The 25,254-nt window shown below is 39.6% G+C and overlaps 2 protein-coding genes across 3 annotated transcripts in view; one reads left to right on the top strand and one right to left on the bottom strand.

Moving 5' to 3' along the window:
* cdh24b (cadherin 24, type 2b) overlaps window positions 1-12,447 on the top strand; it is a 164,757-nt gene extending 152,310 nt beyond the window's left edge. The window contains exons 10-14 of one of the 2 annotated variants that reach the window (XM_039654595.2): window positions 662-779; window positions 1,142-1,450; window positions 6,004-6,208; window positions 8,077-8,509; window positions 9,594-12,447. In XM_039654595.2, the coding sequence (XP_039510529.2) occupies window positions 662-779; window positions 1,142-1,450; window positions 6,004-6,208; window positions 8,077-8,509; window positions 9,594-10,538 (2,010 nt within the window). In that variant the 3' untranslated portion in view covers window positions 10,539-12,447. The other variant, XM_089131144.1, reaches the window with a different exon arrangement.
* Window positions 12,448-18,318: 5,871 nt separating this feature from the next.
* LOC148981435 (uncharacterized) lies at window positions 18,319-24,394 on the bottom strand. Its single transcript, XM_089131692.1, has 4 exons — window positions 24,326-24,394; window positions 23,654-24,080; window positions 19,493-19,524; window positions 18,319-19,244 (listed from the first exon to the last, which is right to left on the bottom strand). Exons 2-4 carry the CDS (start codon window positions 24,062-24,064, stop codon window positions 18,794-18,796), a joined length of 894 nt encoding a protein of 297 aa, XP_088987818.1. The 5' UTR covers window positions 24,065-24,080; window positions 24,326-24,394; the 3' UTR covers window positions 18,319-18,793.
* Between the last annotated feature and the right edge of the window lie 860 nt (window positions 24,395-25,254).

Here is a 25,254-nt window from a genome sequence, read left to right as displayed (position 1 = left end):
ACTCTAATGTTGTTAGGGAACTGTGTAATTGACTTTGGATAAAAGCCTTAAAAACTAAATGTCTGCTTGCTTATTTAACTGGAAGCTTGCATAACATCCTACCCCAAGTCACATTATGAGGAGGAAAGTTTTTTGTCAGACTCAGAAAACTACTAACATGACGATATTATCTTATTGCAGTTCTTTGCACCCCTTTTCATGCCTCAGCACAACCGCCTAACCCACAGCTCTGATCTGCATCACACGGCTCATTTTTGTTTGAACTTATCCCTAATGTGTGTGGGGAGCACTGCAAAAAAGAGGCCCATCGAGTAAATATTTCTAGTTTAAGTGGATCTCTGGAGTCGGCGCCTCATTTTCAGAGCACATGCTAAAGCTGTGTCTATGTTTGGGTGTTCCCCAAGCTCGCTACTTGGTCAGAGTTCATTATTGTTTGACTGCATAGTGTGGGCTAATCAGTCTCAAGTCACCCATTTGCAAAGGTGCTGGCGAGGTTAATCCTGATATCTGAGATTAAAATGTGCATCAGGTTGTTGTTCTTTATTTTGATAATCTCTCCTCTCTCTTCATTAATCTTTCCCTCTCTTATCCTTTCTCTCTTTTGGCTCTGCTCCTTATATTGTTTCTCTCTCTCCATCTTTCTCCTATCTCATTTTCTCAGGTGGTGCAGGTGTTGCGGGCGATTGATAGAGACGAGGGAGGAAATGACAGCACCGTCCATTTCAACATCCCTCCGGACTCCAACGCTGCCCTCAACTTCAGCGTCAGGGAGAGTGGAGGTTTGCAGTTTCTACCCCAATTTGTTTCCCCCATCCAGCCGTGTGCATCGGCGTCTCTCTTGATCCGTTAGTCTGTGTCTGCAACCACATTGTGTGGCTGCTTTGTGCCCTGCTCCTTTGTTTTCCCCATTGTTTGCTTTTGCTTCTCTGCCACATCTATCTTCTCCCGGCACACAGAGACGAAATGTGCTCTGGCATTTATGCTGCATTTGGACTCACTGGTCTGTACAAATGTTATACGAGCAGCAATGGAGTTAAACTGCATTCAATTGAGTTCAATTAAATTAAAGTTCCATCGAGCTCAATTTGATCTAAAAGCGTCTGTGTATTTCAATTTCTCTGCTATTATTCTCATTCTCTAGGCCCCACTGCTAGCTTGGTGTTGGCGTCACCTTTGCAGACACTGTCTCGCTCTACATCTTCCTCCCTCACACTCTACGTCCCGCTGGTCCTGAGGGACGGGGTCTCCGGTTTGACCAGCACTGGGACAGTCACGGTGTCCGTATGTCCCTGTCTGAGAGGAGGAGCCCGGGCCGGAGAGAAAGAGAAGGAAAGTGAGGCAGAGTGGGACAGGGAGACAGTTTGTTTGCCACAGCACTCCTCCTTGCCCTCCCCTGGACTCAGCACTGCCGCCCTGCTGGCCATTTTAGCCTGTGTGGCCACTCTTTTGGGTAAGTTTAGTGTTAGCTTCCATATTGTAGGGATCATGTACAGTCAGTTGGTCAAATATAGATTATATAGATTTTATCTGTATCAGTATCAACTAAACTGTATCAACTAAAACTAAAATCAAAGCTAATAAAAATAATTTTCAAAATAAAATAGAAATAAATATTAGATGAAAAACCTGCCTTGGCAACTAATGGAAATATACTAAAATTGCTAAAACGAAAATTGGAATAAAAATAAATTAAAGCTGAATAGAAATATTTATAAAAACAAAAACCAATAAAAATGACAAAAGCATGTAAAGAAATGACTAAAACCAAATTAAATGAACATTGAATACAATTTAAAAATAAAAGCTGCTGCTGTATTTATATATCACTGATTCTTGAGATAAGAATTGATTCTTGACAAACAAAAAAATCGATACTACATTAATTTGAATTGGATATCTTCATAAACACAGGACTCATCTATCATACCATGAAAAGGAACAATTTTTTATTTAACCACTTTTTATAGAAATTGACTTTTATATACAATTTATACAACTTGATATTTGTCAACTCTGTCTGACACATGAAAATATGTTTTTGTGTGTGTGTGTTTGATAAATTCAACAACACTGAAGTCTTTAAGTGTGTAGAAATGGTGTGCCTTAGCAAGGTTAAGTGATAAATTGCATTGTATAGACGTTGTAATATTATTTTACATTGTTTTGGAATTAGCTATTTTAAATTACCTTCATTTAGTTTACCAATTTTTTAATGTTTAATATACAATCAGTAGTTTTGTGCACAAAAGATGTGTGGTGTTTGAATGTATGAACCCTCAATTGAACAAAAAAAAACAAGCTTTTTTAAAAAAAAATGTAAAACCTCCATCTTACGGTGTTGACACACAACTAACGGTGTTGACACACAATTGACGGTGTTGACAAAGTAATCAAGAATCAAACTGATTAAAGATATTTACCTAGTTTTGACATGGCAAAGGGAGTGTCACTGTGACACCTGTCTTGGACTTTGTTTTGCCTTCTCTGTTTGTGCACCATGTGTTTCCTTGTTAATCGGTTTCTCTTGTCATCATCCTCATCGCAGACATGAGTCTCCCTAGATTCAGTTCTCCCTTGTCAGTTCTTGTTTATACTGCTTTCTAAGTTTGGTACGTGTCTTGTTCGTAAATAAATAGAGTTTAAGCCTGATCAGTCTTCCTGAATGTGCCTCACGCAGCCAAAACCTGACAGAAGAACCGACCATACCCAAAAAGTTGGTAATTATATACTGACTGACAGGCTCCTCTGGCTCCTCCCAGTGGTCCTATTGCCATTTGCAGAAATACACCACTCCCGGTCAGAAACAACCAATCAGAGCCAGGAGGAATGTCTTAGCAGTGTCAATCACGCTCGTGCCCTCTCTTGCACAGTGCTCGTCATTCAAACCAAACTCAAGATTGCCGGTGTGCTGCAGCTGTGCTAATGGCGGAAAACAACCTAAACTGCCAATTTCTCGAGTGGCACCTGCTCATAAAACAAAGACGGGTAAAAGGAAAAAAAACGATGACGATAAATACGCGAAAAAGAAAGAATTACACAGAGCCCATTGACTCAGTGTCAAAACTCTAGCCGTGTGACATTTAGATAAAATGTCACGCACTGTGCAAAGTAACAATTGAAACCTGCTAATTCACTGGCTTTTCATGTTGCTGAAATAATATTGTGGCGAGCAGGACGAGGTAGAGGGACAGGGACATGAGAGCGGTACGAGCCAGAGGCGTGAGTCAAAATGAACGACACCTGTGAGCCGCACCAGTCTCACATCTCTCACGGAGGAGCAGAGGCATAAAGGAGGAGCGACGACAGTGGAGAAAGGAACAGGCATGATTTTACGTTGTGATTTTATGTATTGCAAAATACAGAATGATTTGAGGACCAAGTTTGTAGTCAAATTATGCGCAGGCCTTAGTCAGTGTAATGCATATTGTTGATGCTTCCTCCGTACTAGTGACTGGTTATTCGCCATCATCGGTGACCCTGCTGGCAAGTTCACGGCAGGCATCGCTGTGGAGGGAGGGATGTAGCGCAGCAGAGAGCAAGTGGGTGGGACCTGTAAGTTGTGCTTGTTCAAATTTTCAGGCTAAGTCAACGTTTTCTCAAAACTCCCTACTGAAGCTTTAAGGAGAAAATGGTCGTTCTCCGTACCCTACTGAATCCTGCAGATCGGCTTGTAACCTGTTTCCAGGAAGGCCAACTGCTCGAGAAATATATTGAGAGGTTCCTCAAAATTTCTCACTATGTGGACTGGGCAGATGGTGTCCTAAAGACTGTCTTCTGGTACAGACTGGACGATCATCAGCACCAGCAAGCTCCAGCAGCAGCGATTCCGGATACGTTCGAACAATACCTGGATCACCGTCACCTGCCATCTTGATTTCCACACCTCCTATCTTCGTCCAGAGTCTCGTCCCCTTAAGACCACCCTTCCAGAGTCTCATCCCACCGAGACTGCCCTTCCAGGGACCGCCCTTCTAGGGCCTTCAGAACTCCCTTAATTATACATAGCATTGATTTAACAAGGTTCTGAAAGCATTCTTTAGAAATGTTGGCCCATATTGATAGGACAGCATCTTGCAATTGATGGAGATTTGTGGAATGCACATCCAGGGCACGAAGCTCCCATTCCACCACATCCCAAAGATGCTCTATTGGGTTGAGATCTGGTGACTGTGGGGGCCATTTTAGTACAGTGAACTCATTGTCATGTTCAAGAAACCAATTTGAGATGATTCGAGCCGTGACATGGTGCATTATCCTGCTAAAGTAGCCATCAGAGGATGTACATGGTCAGAAACAATTGTCAAGTAAGCTGTGGCAAATAAACGATGCCCAATTGGCACTAAGGGGCCTAAAGTGTGCCAAGAAAACATCCCCTACACCATTACACCACCACCACCAGCCTGCAAAGTGGTAAACAAGGCATTATGGATCCATGTTCTCATTCTGTTTACGCCAAATTCTGAATGTCTCAACAGAATCGAGACTCATCAGACCAGGCAACATTTTTCCAGTCTTCAACTGGCCAATTTTGGTGAGCTCTTGCAAATTGTAGCCTCTTTTTCCAATTTGTAGTGGAGAAGAGTGGTATCCAACGGGGTCTTCTACTGTTGTAGCCCATCCGCCTCAAGGTTGTGTGTCTTCACAAATGCATTGTTGCATACCTCTGTTGTAATGAGTGGTTATTTCAATCAAAGTTGCTCTTCTATGAGCTTGAATCTGACGGCCCATTCTCCTCTGACCTCTAGCATCAACAAGGCATTTTCGTCCACAGGACTGCCGCATACTAGATGTTTTTCCCTTTTCACACCAATCTTTGTACACCCTAGAAATGGTACGTGAAAATCCCAGTAACTGAGGAGATTGTGAAATACTCAGACGTGCCCGTCTGGCACCGACAACCATGCCACGCTCAAAATTGCTTAAATCACCTTTCTTTCCCATTCTGACATTCAGTTTGGAGTTCAGGAGATTGTCTTGACCAGGACCACACCCCTACATGCATTAAAGCAACTGCCATGTGATGTGGTTGATTTGATAATTGCATTAATGAGAAATTGAACAGGTGTTCTTAATAATCCTTAGGTGAGTGTGTGTGTGTGTACATATATATATATATATATATATATATATATATATATATATATATATACAGTATATATAGTATCTTACAGTTTACGCTAAAAAAATGGAAAAATATTCCACAACAGTGTGCAAAACAATAGCTTTAGCAACAAGATGAACACCCAAATCCGTGTATTGGGTGCTATGAATGTCTATCAAATACGTACATAGCTCATAGCCAATCGTTTCAAATATACTAGATGACGTATGTAGAAGAAGAAGAAGGGTCAGAGGTTTACGTGTTAATGATGGTGTATGTATCTAAGGTTGCTTCGAAAGGAAACTTTGCGTCTGCTGCCATGTTTGATCCATAGGTATAAACAAACTGCTTCGCTGTGTCGCATAGACGTCATCATCGTCTTGCTGCTCCCTCGCCGTTCTGTGAGGCGAAAATCTGGTCTATGGTATCCAGACTGCCTAGCAGCGTGAATAAAATCACGCTGCACAAAGACAGCATGGGGAAACCCAGGCTAATGAAAGGTGCAGTGTGATATGAAAGATAGGAAAGCAGTGCCAAATTCAGTCACCCGGATGAGTGCTCTGATAAACAGCTTTGTCACGGACGACTGTGAATATTAGTATTATTAATATTTGAATACTTTTATTTAAATATCAGACCCCTGGATGCAGTGACTGACCAATCAGAATTGAGTATTTCCCAGAGCTGTATTGTGTAAGTAATTATGGGGCATCAGCCTGTGTAAGTGTTAGTCTTTCTTTAGCACCCTGCAATTTTATTGCAAAAATTTGTCACCCAGCACATACACAAAAGTCCTCCATTTTTATAAATGGAATCATAAAACATTCACTCTTTTTCTCTTCACCTCACTGTTTTCTTTGCCTCTGTCTTCCCCCTCTCTCTTTCTCTCCCTCTCTCTCTAGCTGTCAGTGCTTTGTCTCTGTCTCTGCGCAGGCAGAAAAGGGACTCGCTTTCGCCTTTAGAGGAGGATGATGTAAGAGAGAACATCATCACGTATGATGATGAAGGAGGAGGTGAGGCCGACACGGCTGCATTCGACATCACAGCGCTGCAGAGCGCCCCACATAACGCTCGCAGGGGGTACCGTACCCTGGACAGCAGGAACATGTGAGTGTGGCTACATCTGTTACATCAACTCACTCCTCCTGCACATTCATAAAACACTTCCTGTATGCACTTGGAATGGTGGTTCACCCCAAAATGAACATTCTGGCATCATTCACTCACTCTAATGTAATTTCAAGGATGTATGTTTTGTTTTTCTTCCCATGGAATGATGGAGATGTTTAGCGGAATGTCCTGATTGTTCTGTTCCATACTATAGACCCCTTTTCAGTTGGTAAACATGGTGACGTTTTTATGTGGGTGGAGCTTAGGTGGAGGCAGAACGATCCCTTCACTAACGCTAGTTAGCAAGTTTTATTAGCTTGTTTTTTTAACAATGACTGGAGAAAATCCGATTTTATCTTAATGTGTAAGGTCATTCAGTGTCCAGGACAATGATTGTTATTTTCAAAAGTTAATTTTAACGGACAGGACCAGATTGGCCGACCCGTAGCCTTCACACGCTCACTCAATGCATGGACGATCTGACAGGATTAACGTTATGTTACCTCGGGTGAGTGGCCTGACTTCTACACCTACCTTATAAAGAAACTGATCGTAAAGAGAAACTGATGGCATATAAATCTTTAGATGCCTATAACTATGTGCTGAATGGTCCTGTACAAGACTTGTGTGTACGATCCGCAGTTCTGCCGAGCCAGAGCAGAGAAGACGACAATAGTGACAGAGTGACATTACGGTGCGATTTTAATCATGTGAATATTTTCTAGAAATAAAAAGTCCAGATACAGCATATTCATTTTTCATTGATACTTGCACCAAACAACACAATAAGATGACATTTAATAATAATAAAAGTATTTTAAGCTCCTTATTATGTAGCCGAATCTGTGCTGGTTTACATTGGCCGCCTCCAGTTTTCACTTTGTTTTGCCTCCAGCTAGCGCCGTGACGTAACTGTGACGTCGGCACAAAAGGGGTCTATAACGTTTGAAAGAATATTAAAGGGATAGTTCACCCAAAAATGAAAATTCTGTAACTTACTCACCCGAATTGTTTCACTTTTCTTTTCATTTTGTTTTTCTGCCGAACACAAAAGAATGGGGGAATGTAGTATGGTGGTTTTGTTTCCGACATTCTTCAAAATATTTCTTTTGTGTTCAGCAGAATGAAGAAATACAGGTTTGGAACAACTTGATGAGCAAATGATGACTGAATCTTAATTTTTGGGGTTAACTATTACTTTTTTTCTGGTGAACTATTATTATTGTTTTTGGTGAACTATTAAAAATTGCAGTTACATTTTCCTTAAAATCATGCATTGGTACTATTCTGCTTCAAATCACCTCCAAAATCCATCTTATTTGTAGCCATTATTTTAATTCACCATGGCCGTTTTTATTTAAATGTACTGTTTATTTAATTTATGTACGGTACATTGTTTGTTTTTTGTGTGATCGCATGTTAAAACTCATTGAAACAAAATGTCCCCATGGGCATATTAAAAGTTAACAACAACAATGGCACCTAGCAAACAACAGCAGAAGACGACGGATCATACCATCTCAAACACCCTGTGGCTTTATCGCAATTATCACATCACCTCTCTTGAGGTTGCCCACAAACTCGACAAAAACATAAAATTAGCAGATATGCGTGATGAATGAGATTTGAAAGCTATGTGGTGGAAGATTTTATGTGAATAAAAACCTTTATAATTCGGTCTGTTCCTTATGCTATTGTGTGGCTTCAGAAGACTTGGAGTATCCTGCTCAAGTCGTATGGACTAGTTTTATGGTGCTGCCAGTTCTTTTTTTATTTTCTTTAAAATGACCTTAGTGTTTTATTTTATTATTTATTTGGCAGGGTTTATACAATTTCCATTCATAAACTATTCTGTGTTCCCACAGACGTTATTCACAACACTGTCAGGAGAAGGCTCGTGCGTATAACAGCTGGGCTCAGGCTGGAGCGATTGACCCGGGGCAGTACACCAGTCAAGGAGCCCCTCTATATGGGCGGATTTGCTACAGCAGCCACACTCTCCCAGTGCTGCGTCGCTCACAGGGCCCCTATGAGCCCGGCTTATCCGAGCTGGCTTACCGCTTTCCCGGGAATCAACCAGACCACTCTCTAGTCATTCAAAACCAGGCGGCTATGGTTGGCCCTCTGGAGCCCGGGGCCATTTACGTGCCAGCATCAGAGGCCGGTCACGGCTCTAAAGAAGGGACAGCATCTCAGGACGGAGCTACCACATCTGAGGGAGGAACGCCGAGGAAAAATGAGGATGACGCAGGCAGTGATGCCCAGCAGAGTCAGAATCAAAGCCAGGATCAGGACTGGGTAAAGCAACATACTTCTATCTTAATTATTTAAGCAAGAAGTCCATGATCAAATTAATCACAAAGCTGCTTTAATAACCTACATTTGGAGTAAAACTCAAATGTAGCACATTGAATTTATTCATTTCATTCTCCAGAGGTCTCTAAATAATGCATTATTGTTTAATAATTGATGGACTTTTAAACAAACAATAAGAGGACAACACAATAAGAAAACCACTCACTGCTTAAGGCTGGATAAGTTAAACAGCCTAAGAAAAAAAAAAAATGTATGGCTAATTTTAATTCATAGACACACTTCTCAGTCACACTCCGGCAGCATCGAATCAGTATTAATGTAATAAGTCTAATAAACATTCACTGAACCGGAGACTTGGAAACAACTGTGAAATTAATATTAATATTTATTTCATAATGTGTGTTGCTCTGAGACAGTTGTTAGCCACAGATTCAGTTACAACTGAAAAGCGTGAATTCAGAAGTATTGAAAGCAGCTTGCATTATGTTTTGTACCGTTGCACATCTCAGCCCAATCCACTGAATTTTAATGTCTGATTTAACACTTATACACATTTATCCAATGAAACGCAAAAGGTAGACATATTTTCCCACACTGAAAAAGTCTCACTTTAGTTTTATTAAAAGTGAGTACATGTCCCATGTGTGAAAATATGTTGTTTTGCACACCCCTAGTTAGCTTGCTTGTTCTTTGTTGTAGGTGCCAAACAGGTTGATGATGAAAGACAAGTTTTCACAAGTTGTCTCTCACTGTCTCTCTTTCTCCTCATCCTCATCTTACAGTGCAGTGTTAGCTCTTTTTAGAGCTCAATTAACCTGTTTCAGCTATTGTCAACCGTTTCTCTTTCTCCATCTGTCTAACTTTGTCACTTCCTTCCCCTACTTGCTAATAACTGTCTCACTTCACTGTTATCGCTGTTTCTCTTTTTTCACCTGCTCATTGTGTCTGAATTATCTCTCTGCTTTCTCTTTCCTCTCTCCTTACACGTCCCTCTGTTGAATAACAGAAGAATAAACTCATTCTTACCTCCCGCTCTAACCCTCCTGCTCCTCCCCGTCCCATACAGGTCCAGCCAGACACAGCCCCCCGCGAACGAGAGCTGGTATTGACCCGTTCCGGTTCGGTTGCTGGGACGGGCACCACCGGAGGGTGGATGTGCGACTCCTCCACGCTCCCCCGAGCTGGACGGCACTCCTCGCGGGGCAGTCTTTCCCTAAGTAGGAGCGGCGCGGGGCCTGCCGAGTCCAACCACCCTGGGGTGGTTGACGCTGCTAACGGAAGCACAGAAATGCAATCTGTCAGTGGCAATTATGCCACCATCCTGCAGGGGGAGCAGCAGAGGGACTACTCGGGGACTCTGGGACGGGGCGGGCTGGAGATGGGCAGCGGATTTGTGCTGAGCAGGCCCGAAAGAGAGGCCAGCATTCCACTGAGCACCGGGATGTATCCGGAGGGTGGTGGGTTCATAGGAGACTGGCACGAACGGGTGGGCATAACCGGGTACCCGCTGGGCAGGAGGGATATGACACCCCAGCTGCTTCCGTACCCTGGCCAAGGCCGGGGAGCATTTGGGGGCATCCTGGGTTATGGCGGAGCGTGGCCCTCAGCACCTGAGGCGTCAGGAAGAGGGGCGCCCATCGGAGGTGCTCACTCTCTCGCCCTGAGGGTCGGCGAGTTCCTGCGTCTCCGTCTGGCTCAGGTGACCTTTGACCCCTCGCAGCCTCCATACGACTCGGTGCAGGTGTACGGGCTGGAGGGCACAGGCTCGCGCGCCGGATCCCTCAGTTCCCTGGACAGCGAAGGCAGCAAAGACGCCGAGAAAGAGGTGTGGGGAGCAGGTCTGGAAGATTGGGGCCCACAATTCCAGAAATTAGCCCAGCTTTTTAGGGAAAGGGAGAAGGAGAATGAAGAAGACAAGGAAAGAGATATAGAGGCCCACAAACAGCACAAGGACAGGGAATGGAAAGAAAATGAGGACCAGTCTGGAGACGAGGAGCAGGCGAATGTCTGAGAGAAAGAGAGCGAGAAGGAGAGGGGTTGGGTGGGACAGTGATTAAAAGGCAACAAGAGCTGGAATAATGGAAAGTGAAGGGTAAGGAGGGAGAGACTAAGAGGAAAGGTAATAAGGGAAGACAAGGAAAAATGAACTGAGAGAGCAGAGGCAGTGGAGAGAGTGATTGATGCAATTTGAAGCAATAAGTGCTGAAAAGCGGATGTGTGAGCACAGTCAAAGGTGCGTTTCTTTAGCCAGCATTTGACATTCCTGAAGTGTGTTTGGCAGTGAGCGAAAAGCAAAGTTCACTGTATACCAGATCACATTTAATTACAACAGAGAAAGTAAGAGATTTGAACTTGGATTTCTGTGTCAGTGAGCAAGACAATGGCACCACGGGGGAATGAGAAACGCAAGGCCGGAGCGATAGATGAAAAGTTACGGCAGCACACACGAGGGATTAGGAAAATTAATGTTTGTACAGAAATTGTTTATACATTCACAAAAGCAAGAGAACTGAATTATTCAAAAAGAAAGCACTGAATATTACAGTAAAGTCCTGAATAAGTGTCTGCACAAAGATTCTCTGTGTTTACTCATTCACACAAAAACAAACACGCATCAATTTTAAGCCCTGCATGGAAATTCTGCTTTGCGGATGTCTCATTGTCAGGGTTCAAAATTACTTACATTTTTGCCAAGAACAGATTTTTTTTATTTCAAGTTGCTCAAGAAAAAGAAAAAAGACGCAATTGAAATGTAGTGATGTTAAAATTGTGCAAAATAAAGCAAAAACTGTGCACAAACCACCATTACTTGTCAAAATAAATCCCACATTTAAAACGTGAAGGTGAATTACAAGTTCTGACAGGTCTGCTTCAGCTAGAACGCACTTTTATACATGATGTTCAAATAGAATACAAATGGTGTTGTTGTTTTTTTATTGGAGGAAAAAAAAAATGTTCTATGTAAATGCATTTAAATGTAAATATCACTGAATGCCATTGTGAAGTAACAGTACTGTAGTCTTCAAGCAAAAAAAAAAAAAATAGAATAATAAAATGAAAACTGGAGAATATTATATATTTAGTGCCACATTGCAATCCACTGGATATAACTGGAAGACATTGAATTGACTGAAGCAGACTAAAGCCAACCATTTACAATACAATGTCGGATTCTGATGTGTCGCTCTTCCCAAACGGAACTTTTGTTTTTTAATTGAATGCGAAAGGTCCAAATAAATGTATTTGAAGTCCCTTTTCCGGGTTGAGGACACACTCTGCAATGATATCCCGATTTATCACACTGTTTTTGGCCACGAGGACTCACTGTGACTGGACTGAACCAGAACCACTGTATGACGGCACAATCATGCGCACTAATACCAGGGGGCTTTATGCAGTACAAACCCACAACCCAAGAATGGAGCTTATTTGATCAGGACCACCCTAACGCAGTGTCTACACTGGAAGCAAGCGGTGCGACATTATAAGCAAAAAGAGCCTATTATAATCGCTGATACTGTCTACACTGGATGTTGCGGGAGTTTACAGATGGACACCAACTGTAAACTGACGACCTGTTAATTTTTGGACTACTTCCGATTTCAGTCCAAACGGATTCGTAACTTTTGCTTTGTCCACTGTAGACAGCCTCAAACTGTTGTGACCTTGTGTAAGTTTAAAGAATATAATATGTCCCATGTCATTCCATATTTTTCAGGTAGATTAGGTCAACTGTAAACTGGGTGTGGACTTACTGCATTCATCCTGGTTTCTGCCTTTCTATTGGACTGCATTGTTGTGGCCCCAAGTGGTCCCTGTTGGTACTGAGATCTCACGATGGCTTGTATTAAAATGTATTTATTCTGTTGTATTTTTTCCTTTTCCTTTTTGTAAATTTGAATAAATACAGTATGTTTTGAGGTGATGTGTGCGCGACCAAATGTGTATATGCTCTTTTTATTTTTTTAAAGGAACTCTTGACTTTTGACTCTTGCCTCTGTTCTGTTTGCCTTGCTGAGTAAATGAAGTGCTAGCTTTGGAGATGTCCATAGAGGCCCTTCAAACTGGGACAGAGTTGGCAGGGAGAAAATACAATGTCTAGTCCACTTACTCCCATGCTACGTGACAGACTTACAACCCGAGGTCAATAATGGAAACTGAGAGTTCAGGTTGCACTTTAAGACAGACAAAAGTTAACCACAAGGTTCTCCTTGGAAACTGCTCCATTTGAAGTCTGGGTTACGTAAAAAGTGTGAGATTTATTAGTGGGCCTGACATGCCTCAGTTGATCTGATGAAAGTGGAGAAAATAAAGGTTGTTTCAAACCACCGCACCTGCAAGTCAACCCTGCTTATCCTACGCTTCAATCCTGCAATATGTGTGTGTGATTGTGTTTAAACTAGCGTATGTGTGCTAGCAAATAAACAAGCCACGGCCACCTTTTTGATTCGAGGCTGATTAATTATTCATGAACTCCAGCGCGTTTCCTGTTAGATTAAATTTGGTTTAATTACATTCGCAAAGCTTGATGTAGGAAATGGCAGACTAGAAGGAGAGAGACAAAGAGAGAGTGCGATTGCTTCAAAATTCACTTAGGGATTCAAAATAATTTGAGGAAAGTGAGATTATAAATGCACACTGTCCTTGAGTTACATAATGAATTGATGCGCAGGATATTATACAATGTACTCTTTATCTAAATAGGCAGGGAATGACATCCTATCACACAAGCATACAGAAAAGAGTTTTTTGCTGAAACTGCTAAAAATTGTCTCAGATATCTTATGCAAATAAATATTCTGGGCATGTTTCATTAAGCAGAGTGATACCACAGATGGGCTATTTCTAAAAGTAGTGTCAAAAGATTTCGTTTTTTAATAGTCAGGAAAGCATTTATCACAGAGCACATGGAGCACAGAGGTACACGAATAAGAACAAAAATAACTTGCTATTAATACATTAATTCACTGCAAAATGTCCTCATTAAACATTAATTTGGTGAATTGCCCTGCAATCCTGCACAACTCAGAATGAACCTTTAGATCATTAGTGTGCAGCTCAACCACAAGACATCTGGAATAGAGGTATGTGAACCTAAAGTGTTTTCAGTTTTGCATTTTCTATGCTTCCCCAGGAGCAGCAAGGTGAAAATGCCCACCAACCTTGGTAATTAAACCACTAAATATCTGGCCCACTGAGGCAGTGGGTGAAGGACAACAGCAAGACTGGCTGGCGGTACATGCCATATTTATGGGTAGTTTTATTTAATTTTGTGTGTGTGTGTGTGTGTCATTTATTTAGGGGGGGAAATTGGTGCAATACATCTGACAAAACCTCCTTTTAGGGACATTCAACAACGTTTTATACATTTTATATTAAAAATTACATTTTATGTTAGTCTATAGCAATTAAGCAATATTTACGACCAAGAATGGTATTCTTCTGAATATTCTGTTGTAGGCTATATTATGTTAGCCTGGCTGCGCCCTCCTACGCACTTCCTCTCAATTTCATTTTACTTCAGTAAATGAAATGAACTAGAGTCTGGTTGAACCAGGCTAATATTATGTGTGAGCCAATGAATCATTTAATCAACCGATTCGTTCAAATCACTGATTCATTTAGGAACGAATTACACGTTTCTTTACACAGCTGAATTCGGACTCGTTGCTCGTCCTGGAAACTCGATTCGTTATTGAGAGCAATCGCTAGCCTATTTTTTACAAAAACTGCTTCTACGGAGCCATAATGTAAGATACAAGGTAGTAAGGAGCCTTTTATACATTTCCCCGTTTCTTTAGAAAAATTGAGTCTTTGGACGCCTAAGATGTAGGCTAAAGCTATTCGCCGTCAAAGTGACGCCAAAATGAATGGAAGTCAAACTACAATGGCGGCTCCCGCGAGGCTTCAACTTCCGGGTGATCTTAGTTGAACCTGATTGAAAAGCATATCCTGGAATTGTTCACATGATTCTGCTACAACATCTTCCGAAAATTTCATTCACCCACAGAGGAAAGCACTGGAGTTTCGAGCATCACTTTGAGCACAGAGTAAGTCATGATCTCCTGTTTTAATGTTACAACAAATTCACAACTTGTTTGACACAAACAATGACATATGACTGCAGTTAGAGAATGTTAGATACGTTTTTCATGAGTGTCTGCCCACAGTTTTAGGCTACAGCTTGTTCACTGACAACACCTGCTCACAACAAGTAGTCTGAGTCATATTTTGCTTATCACACGATGATTGACATAAATCACATTATAAACATATCTCTCTGTCCAAATAGGCTTAATAATTTTATTAGCACTAAATAAATTAAAGAGTATTGCATTGTTGATGTTATAGTTGACTTTTAAAATCGAGTCATATTTTATAATTATCTGGCCATGGATTAATGGAATTATCATTGCATCTCTTTCAAAGATGTCAGGTAAAAAGCAATTAAGCATCCTCTCATTCACCCTGAGAGTAAAGCCCCATAATGGGCTCTATGCACGGCGTTATTTCCGGTGAAGGATTAAGGATGCTCGATAACTTCCGCCGATCATAGAGTCCAATGCAATACCGAGAATTTATATTGAATTTTATACTCCATGGTTATACTAATGAAACGTTAGTCACAAAAACAGATAAAACAGACACCCCTCGTTGTGTTTATGCTTCTTTTTAAAATTATATTAAATAAACATAACTATATATAAAATTACATCTAAACGTATGTACGTTTCGTTTCAAAGACGGGAGGACAGTAAATATTGAAGACTCTGCCATAATCCCGTTTTCTCCGGTTTTCCTCCGCTTTAATCTACACAACCGGAAATGGACGAGCATCCTTATGTCAAATGCGGAACTTATGCGTGCATATAGCCCATAAGGCCAGGTTAGAGGATTCTGATCCAGAGAGGGTGGTGAAAAGGGTTGGCCCATAAAGCAGTCCAACAAGGAAACAAAAACTTATATTAAACAACACCAGTCATAATCTCTCTCTCCCTCTCTCTCTGAAATTGAATAAATACTTTGTATTTGGTTGAATTGTCAGTGACATTTTTTTCTTCTGCAAGTCTGAGCAATTATTAATAACAACATAAACACTAATAATATTATTAATGACACCCCCTTCAAAACTTGAGAGCCTTATTTAAGTTGAATAATAATAATAATAGTCCTCCACCCAAACCTTTGGAAACCATTATGTAGACAAAATCAAAATGTAAGACAAATCGAATATCTAAACAACAAGAGGAAAAGTAAAAAAAAAAAAAAAATCCTTGTTGATTTTGCGAACACGATGGTGCTGCCATCTAATGGACACAATAGGAATAAACAGTCCAAGATGTTTTGATGCTGCTGCTGTGCATTTCATACTGGAAATTATGACAGAACTATTCCTTTAATAGTAGAATAGGCGTACATATTGTATTATTGAGTGACAGTCTAAAGCAGTTTACATTTGAGTAAATGTATAATAGTTAGACTATTAGACCATATGGATTTGAATCAGATTATGAATGACCAATGACCCAAGCCTTGAATATCAAAAACCAGCCAGGCATTCCCACTTGTCAGCTCCTCAGTTGGGACAAGATGGTGCCCCCTTGGTAGTTTGTGTCCTACTCAGGCTGCATAGCCTACTCTGCATATAGGGAGGGGCGGTATTACAAGGCTAGTATATTATAAGGCTACAGGTTATAGACAATATTATTTAATTTTTACCATGTAAATATATCAGCATTCATAATTGTATTATTGCTGACATATACTGTCTGTACTTTGTTTCACGTTTTGATTCTGGTGATGTCTTTCATGTAGGCTAACTATTTTAAGGAAGAGGACTTGGGAATTCATAATGGGTAATATAGATATAGAGGATCATACAGTAGTTTCTTGTCAGACAGTCATGTACTAAAATAAATGCTACTAAACTGGATTGTTTTCCACCGAAAGTCTTTAGATGCTGAGTTTATGTAATTTATGGCAGGGGTGAATAAGGCATGCCTAGAAATTATTGTATCACAAGACAGAGAGTTTATTATTATTATTTGTATTTATTTTTTTAAATTTTTTAAATAAAATGATTTCTGTAAGGCCACCAACACAAAAAAAAGGATTTTTCTGAAAATAAATGTGTGCAATACACAAAGATAAATATTGGTGGAAAAGCTCAGTTGGTCTTTAAACAATCCCCAGTTCCTTACTGTCTTGGATGCAGTAAGTGTTGTAGACCCCAATATCACGGTGATGATGTGGTCAACTGACGGCTTTCCAGGAATTACACTGAGCTCAGTCTTTGCAAGGTTGAGCTGTATGACACTTCTTCATCCAGGCAGAGATGTCTGAAAGGCAGTCAGAGATATGTTTTATAGCTTTTTTTTTTCTTTCTTTCATATTTGGTGGCACAAAATGAGTAGGCTACGTAGTTAAAATTGCATATATTTACAGTACATGTCTTACTATTGGCTATCAGTATTAAGCAACTTGCGCAAAATTGGTTGTATACTGCTTCGGAAAAAAATAGTTTATTGATTAGGATTATAATAATACTAATATTAAGAGACCTCCACACAAACATTAGGTAACAATTATGGTAAGACATAAGAATTATTCAGAAGATAAACTTCAAAAGAAAAATCTTTGTTGATTTGCTTACAAGATGGTGCTGTAATAATCAGTCTAAGATGCTGATGCCGCTCTCTTGTGGTCTTTCAGGTTTGAAATTGCATCAGGCTGAGTAAATGTTGACAGATTTGTTTTTTTATTTTTTATTTTTAGTTGAGCTCTTGGTGTTCTTAAAAGACAAAGCAGGGCATAGTGGGATTCAGAAGTCATTTTAACAAAAAAAAAAATTGAATTAATTAGCATGAATAAAGAATAGGTTAAAAGATTAGACTGCATATGGGTTTAAAATAAAATAAAATATTAAGGACCAATGAATTTTAATGTTTTTATATTAAGTGGTCCATTTTCCAACAATCCTTCTCTTTGTTTTCCTGTTTCCTATGTTCCCACTTGTGTTTAGTTGTCATATGCCTACTGTCTCATTTCCTGCTTCCGGAATGCGGAGTACGAAAATAGACCTTCCGGTCAACAGTATTTCTCGATAAGGATTTAGATTATCAGCCCTAATGTATAAACCAGACTAGACTGACCATGAGCTATGAGGTTGTGAAATGAAGGGTTTTGCTCCTGTTGAAGCTATAAGTGCTCTCTAAAAAATGCTGGGTTGTTTTAACCCCATCTTTGGGTCAAATATGGACAAACTCAGCTATTGGGTTAAATGTTTAAATTACATTTTTAACCCAACATAAATGGTTTTCAATTTGGGTTAAAACAACGCAGCATTTTTTAGACTGTGTGTATGAAATCAACCTTGTTTTAAGAAAAACATGTTTTATCTGTGATCTTATGAAAGAAAGAAAAAACTACACTACCCACACTCCTAAGCGTAGCAACAATGTCTGCTGATTGGTCTAACTTGCTGTTACCATAGAAACGTCTACCTTACTGGCAAACGGCTAAAGCTACCCGCAGCTGTTGTTGTAGTGTACCGGGTTGCTCTGCATCAGGACATAGACAACCATACCTCAGCTTTCACGCTTTCCCACTTGAGAGTTTTTATTTAATATCTGAACCACAGCGTCATATGTGACTTCAGGTTGGTTGTGGAGAGATTTGGTCCAGTACTAAAATTCTGGGTGAAATTCTAAAACAGCTTTCCGAGTGGCGTCCATTTTTTTGTCCGACTCGGTGTCAAGTTACGCTAAAAAGAACCCAAGCAGCGCAGATAGTATCTTTGACAAAACATGATTTATTCATAACCAGAAAATAAAGACCCACGATGGGGCAAACAAACTGTTACTGATAAATAGACTTGACAATGAACTGGAACATTAACAGAGAGATCACAATACTCACAGAACCGAATGTTAACAAGACAAACCAGCACTGAGGAACAAACACTGAAAGCTTAACGTTCCATAATAACAAAGGTACAAGTGACACTGATGAACATCAATACTAACGAGGGAACAAGGGGTGTGGTAAGGACACATGATCACAATCACAGGTGACACTGATACAACATTAACTAACAAGGAAACGAGGTAAAACAAGACAATGCAAACACATAACCCAAAACAACCAGCCATGTTTGCACACAAAACAGGAAACAAATACATGACACTCGGACACGCAAAACATAGCTAATAGAATGCTTGAAGTGTGGACGTGACGTCATATCCGAGGTCCGAATCGGTTCGTTGGCTATGATAGAACGCACCACCATTTGTTTGGAATAATCTCTAGAACCGTGATTCGGCTTGGATCATAAACACAGTCCTCTTCTAATCCACTGGGTACCATTCCACAGTTAGGCGGGACCCACGCAGTGTCGTAACCATTTTCATGCCAGGTTTTCTGGAAGGGATGACCCTGACGATCAATCTTCTTAACTTTTCCCACTCGAACACTTAGTTTAAGAATGGCCAGCTCCTCTCCTCCAGCAGACATTGGGTAACGAGAAGCTTTCTCTTGACTCCGGCTTAAGTAAACTCCATAACCGAGCATGCCATCAGAAGAGGGTTTGAATCCTTCACTTTGGATCTTCTTTGCGTTAGCCATCGTAGTGCCGTGGTACATGATGTATGTTCTCCGTCCAGGATATTTCTGCATTCCATCTTCATAATCACTGTCCCCCATGTCAGTAACCAAAGCACTTTGAAAAGTTTTCATATATTTGATGATTAGTGAATAACCAAATACATTATTTGAATGATATTAAAAATATGCAGTTTGAAAATATGAAAGTTATGGTGAATGGACCTTGTGAACAGCAAACAAATTATGCTGTGAAACTTTCTACATCAAACTTAGTTTTCTGCATCATTTAAAAGCTTTAAAGGCTTCATTTAATTTAGCTGTATAAAATGTCTTTAATTCAAAAATTGTTTTAATTTAACTTACATGCTCAGGAGTCTTTTGGTGCCACACAGCCTCTAGAAAAAGAGTACAACTTTATAGAACTTTGGTTTCACTTTTATTTAGTATATTGGGGTGGAGCCAAAGGGGGAAAAGGGGGCCAAAGGTGGTTAAGGGTGTGGTTTCCTTCTCTTAGACCATATGTCTAATGCAATTCAGTTTCTTTCCTGAACACATGTGTGTATGTAATCACTAAACAAATAATCCTACACTAACTTTAGAGGTTTTATTTTCTTTTAACAAAAGTAGTCAAAACAGTAGTTGCTCAATATGCCATGTTTAAAGAATCAGTAAGACGTGTGTATCTTACTGATGAAGGTTTCAGTATGATTAACACTCATACTGAAACCTTCAAGGCATAGGTTACCTCCTAACAAGATATATATGTAATACAAGATTGAGGCCTGAAACGAGATTGTCTCTTCATTTTTTATTCTTGCTGATAAGGCAGGAGGCATCCCAGACAGCAGCATATTGTTGGCCCAGATCTGGCCCACATCTGGTACTTGTGGAATCCACATGTTGGGATAGAATTGAAATTACACAGATGTAGAAACTTCCAAAGATGACATAATTAGCCTACTTATTATATGATTAATTAGAGCACACGTGTTTTGTATTACCGATATGTTCATTCACTCTATGGGCTCTATCTTGCACCCGGCGCAAATTACTTTATTCACTGACGCACCACGGACGCAAAACCGGAGCTGGGTGTTATCATGCCTCTGTGAAGCACCCTGGTCAGCAGAAATGCTGTTTTAAGGTGCTATATAAATAAAAGTGACCTTGACATTGACCTTGACGCATTTATCATTCCTTTTTTGCACTCGCGCAAAGCGGGCTTTTTCCCTCCACAGACGCACGCCGGTAAACTAGCAAATGAACTTGCTCTCCGTGGGCGGGTTGGCGCAAAAAGGAGGCGTGTATCGGCTATTTTGCAGTTCCAGAAAACAATTGCACCAATGACCAGAAAAAACCTGATCTAAAGTCAGTGGCTCTTTGCGCGTACATTCAAATGCTATTTAAAGCAGGCATGCTTGGCCATAATACAGAGTGTGAACAGCGCGCATAAACTGTAGATGATTCTCTCATCTACACAGATGCATTTTACTTTTTGCAAATGATACATTATTATAAGGAAAATATATAAACATGAGGGAAATCATTGTCGTGTCCATGACGATGGGAAAAATAGGCATGAAGCTTACACATTTACCCAAGTTATTATATGCATGTTTAATCGAAGCTAATTTGGGTGGGTTTGTCCCATCCCCAATGTCACTTCTCTTTCTTTCATGGCCCTGACGAGAACATCGATCTCATGCTGAAGCGCGTCTGGTAAATGTGCCGTTAAAATAGAATTGCGCCATGGAACAAGCGCACCTCGTTCTTCACGCTCTTAAAGAGAATGTGATATGACGCTCTTATTGGTTTATTTCCGTTACGCCCAAACCACACCTTTGAATAATGAAGCTATTTCAAACCAACCCCTTTTAGATTTGCGCCAGGCGCAAGAGGCATTTAACCCGCCGGGAAAATAGAAACAGGGCCGGGATCCGCCCACAAAGTACTTGCGCTTTGCGTTTTGACACTTGCGTTTCAGATCGTTAAAATAGGGCCCTAAGTATTTAAGCCCTGCAGTTTGTTTATTGTCTGGTTTTGTTAGTGTGTGACATGACTTTGCTTTTTTTTTTTTTTTTTTCATTTATGTTGTTGCATTAAAAAGATAATTTACTTTAAAAGCTATTTACTTTAACCTTCCTCAACAATAGTGTTTTACTGTAGCTTTAGTAATAAAATGAATTTCTAGGGTCAATGACAATGGCTAGACACACTGGTTATGGTTAGTGAGTCAGACTGGTAACCCATATGTTGCAGGTTTTGGTTCTCAATACTGCCAAGAAATCAATCACTGAGGTGCCCTTGAGCATTAAGGGACCTAACCCCCAATCTCTCTCCGGGCGTCACAGCAAAATGGCTGCCCACTGCTCCGGGTATGTGCAACGCATTCTCACCCCAAGGCGTCACCTTTGACCATGCTTCAATATTTGACGTTTTAGGCGCCTTTTAGCGTCACTTACATGACGCGATCCTACGGCGTCATCTAACTGACGCTAAAGGAAAGCGTCAGTTAGAGGATGCGGTTAGGTTTAGGTGTGGGCTGTCATTACTCACTTCTCGTGTGTGCACTAACTTGAGTGGGTTACATGCAGAGGACATTCCGGTATCTGGTTATACTTGGGCTTCGCATGTCACTTTCTCTTTCACTTATTTAGGGTTATAAAATCTAGTCTTGTTCCCCATGCTGATTAAGAACAGGATGTCCCACACAAAGCCTAATATTCCTTTGGCAGGCAGCAGCATGTAGCATTAAATGTATACCAGAAGCATTTGATTTGACTGCAAGCTCTTTTGAGACTCCCCAAATGTCACAGAATATTCTGTATATTGTGGTGTAATGGCAATAATAATTTTGATCATTTAAATATATTAGTGATGAAATTCAAGTGATGAATTTCTTGTTGAGTAACCTTCCCATAATATCATTTAAATTATAAAAGACTGATATGATACATATAATTCAATACACATTGAAACTTTATTCATGGTGATAATTTTATTCTGGATTTAGAGTATTTCTCTTGCTGCTTAGGCCGAAAGTAATATATCAGAAGAATCAGAAAGAGCTTTATTGGCAAGTTTTCTTGCACATACAAGGAATTTGTTTTGGTGCTGAAGCTTTCAGTGCACATATACAACTACAACAAGAAACATCGTAATACAAATGATATATATATATATATATATATATATATATATATATATATATATATATATATATATATATTATTTTTTTTTCAGGATAAGCATTTACAAATTTTGAGCGTATTTACAGTGATTTAAATATTATAAATTATCTACATATGATATGAATATCACCTGAGTTTAAGATATTGCATTAAACAGTGTTGCACATAAGGCTTATACCTTGGGAAGTGTGTTAACTGTTCTGGAGGGAAATGGCCAGTGGGAAGAAGCTGTTCCTGTGCCGAGATGTTTTTGTAGATGTTAATATAGATTTGTTTTTGAAAATATTCAGGAATCAATAAGTCTACTCTAATGAGTGCTAGTTGAAAAGTAGTTGCAAAGAATGTCTAAAGTGTGTTTGGTAATTACAGTGGAGTACTGTAAACAGTGTTTAAATCTGTAAAAATACAGTATGGCTGGCAACCCAGCTGCCAGTATTTTACTGTAATTGTACAGTGAAAAGTTTTACAGTATGTGTATATACCCTAGATAAGGTTCATTATAGAAATAGTTCATTTCAACAAGTGAATAGTCACTAACTCATCCAGTATGAGCCTTTACGCTTGGAAAACCCCCAATGCTGATTGCTTCTGTGATCTGTGTGACTCATATGTGATGCAGTTTCTCTACATGCTTGATTTGCAGAAGAATTCAGTTACATTCTATGAAACATGCCCACACAATTTCCACTTGAACTGAAACTGAAACATACAGGGCCATTCATGTTTTTTTCTTAATTAAAATATAGCAATAAGAAAGAGCAACAGCAACCAAATCAAAAAGTATGTCCAAATTTTCATTTGATTTGACTTTTCAAAAACGTTTCTACGTTTTGACGTAAAAAATTGATATATAATAAATAAAATAAATGAATATGTTAATAATAATGAAAACACTAGTTGTTTTAGAAACAAGTGTCAATGCAAATTTATTTTCATCTTTGTTTTGCATATATGATTCTCACTTAGAAACCCACTAAACTGCAGTGCTTATCAGGAAACCTGTTATTGAAGAAATGACAACAGAGACATGCAAAAACGTTTTTATTGAGTCCAAAAGTCTGATTATTTCACTTCTGCTTAAAAATGTTCTCAAAATAGACTATTAACTATAGACTAGGAGACTATAGACTACTAATAGACTAAAGTAAACAGCTAGGCCTATTTATATTTTTATATTTAATGATGGAATGATTGATTGATATGTTCATTCATTCAAACAAGTTTTTTTAGAGAAAAACATATTTACTGTTTACATCATATTGACTTTTTTGGTGCCAGTCAGATTAAGCTGCCAAAATAAACCTGACAAAAGTTTTAGTACAGTATATAGTTAGTTTGGAAAAATCTCTAGAACCGTGATTCGGCTTGGATCATAAACACAGTCCTCTTCTAATCCACAGGATACCATTCCACAATTTGGCGGGACCCACGCAGTGTCGTAACCATGTAGATGCCAGGTTTTCTGTAAGGGATGACCCTGACGATCAATCTTCTTTACTTTTCCCACTCGAACACTTAGTTTAAGAATGGCCAGCTGTTCTCCTCCAGCAGACCCAGGGTAACGAGAAGCTTTCTCTTGACTCCGGCTTAAGTAAACTCCATAACCGAGCATGCCATCAGAAGAGGGTCTGAATCCTTCACTCTGAATCTTCCGTGCATTACCCATCGTAGTGCCGTGGTACATGATGTATTTTCTCCGTCCAGGATATTTCTGCATTCCATTTTCATAACCATTGTCCCCCATGGCAGTAACCAAAGCACTTTGAAAAGTTTTCATATATTTGATGATTAGTGAAAAACCAAATACATTATTTGAATGATATTAAAAATTTGCAGTTTGAAAATATGAAAGTTATGATGAATGGACCTTGTGAACAATTATTATGCTGTGAAACTTTCTTTCTACATCAAACTTAGTTTTCTGCATCATTTAAAAGCTTTAAAGGCTTCATTTAATTTAGCTGAATAATGTCTTTAATTTAAAAATTGTTTTAAATTAACTTACATGCTCAGGAGTCTTTTGGTGCCACACAGCCTCTAGAAAAAGAGTAAAACTTTAGAACTTTGGTTTCACTTTTATTTAGTATATTGGGGTGGAACCAAAGGGGAGAAAGAGGGCCAAAGGTGGTTAAGGGTGGGGTTTCCTTCTCTTAGACCATATGTCTAATGCAATTCAGTTTTTTGTCTGAACACTCTGTGTGTATGTAATCACTAAACAAACAATGCTACACTAACTTCAGAGGTTTTTTCTTTTAACAAAATAAGTCAGACGTGTGTATATTCCAGTTAACACTGATATTGAAACCTTCAAGGAATAATTTACCTCCTAACAAGATGCAATATGGAATACAAGATTGAGTCCTGAAACGAGATTATCTCTTCATTTTTTATTCTTGCTGACAAGGCAGGAGGCATCCCAGACAGCAGCATCAGATCCGGCCCACATCTGGTGCTTGTGGAATCCACGTGTTGGGATAGAATTGAAATTACACAGATGTAGAAAACTTCCAAAGTTGACATAATTAGCATACTTATTATATGATTAATTAGAGCACATGTTCATTCACCCTATGTATTTTTAGCCCTGCAGTTTGTTTATTGTCTGGTTTTGTTAGTGTGTGACATGATGTTACTTTTTTTTTCCATTTATGTTGTTGCATTAAAAAGCTAATGCTATTATTTACTTTATTTACTTTAACCTTCCTCAACAATAGTGTTTTACTGTAGCTTTAGTAATAAAATGAATTTCTAGGGTCAATAACAATGGCTAGACACACTGGTTATGGTTAGAGAGTCAGACTGGTAATCCATGGTTGCAGGTTTCGGTTCTCAATACTGGCAAGAAATCTCTGAGGTGCCCTTGAGCATTAAGGCACCTAACTCTCAATTGCTCTCTGGGTGCCACAGCAAAATGGTTGCCCACTGCTCCGGGTA

Source organism: Pimephales promelas, chromosome 5 (assembly GCF_988280905.1).
Source record: "Pimephales promelas chromosome 5, fPimPro1.hap1.1, whole genome shotgun sequence".
NCBI lineage: Eukaryota > Metazoa > Chordata > Actinopteri > Cypriniformes > Leuciscidae > Pimephales > Pimephales promelas.
The sequence above is the reverse complement of the archived record's forward strand: the minus strand, read 5'-3'. Positions and strand labels throughout refer to the sequence as shown.

Bases quoted from the DNA above. Each gene is read 5' to 3' on its own strand.
- LOC148981435 (XM_089131692.1), bottom strand. From the start codon at position 24,064: ATGGGGGACAATGGTTATGAAAATGGAATGCAGAAATATCCTGGACGG. The intron at 19,525-23,653 runs TAACTATATACT...CTCTTTTTCTAG, and splicing joins TTCTAGAGATTTTTCCAAAC to AGGCTGTGTGGCACCAAAAG. The intron at 19,245-19,492 runs GTAAGTTAAATT...AACTTTTCAAAG, and splicing joins ACCAAAAGACTCCTGAGCAT to TGCTTTGGTTACTGACATGG.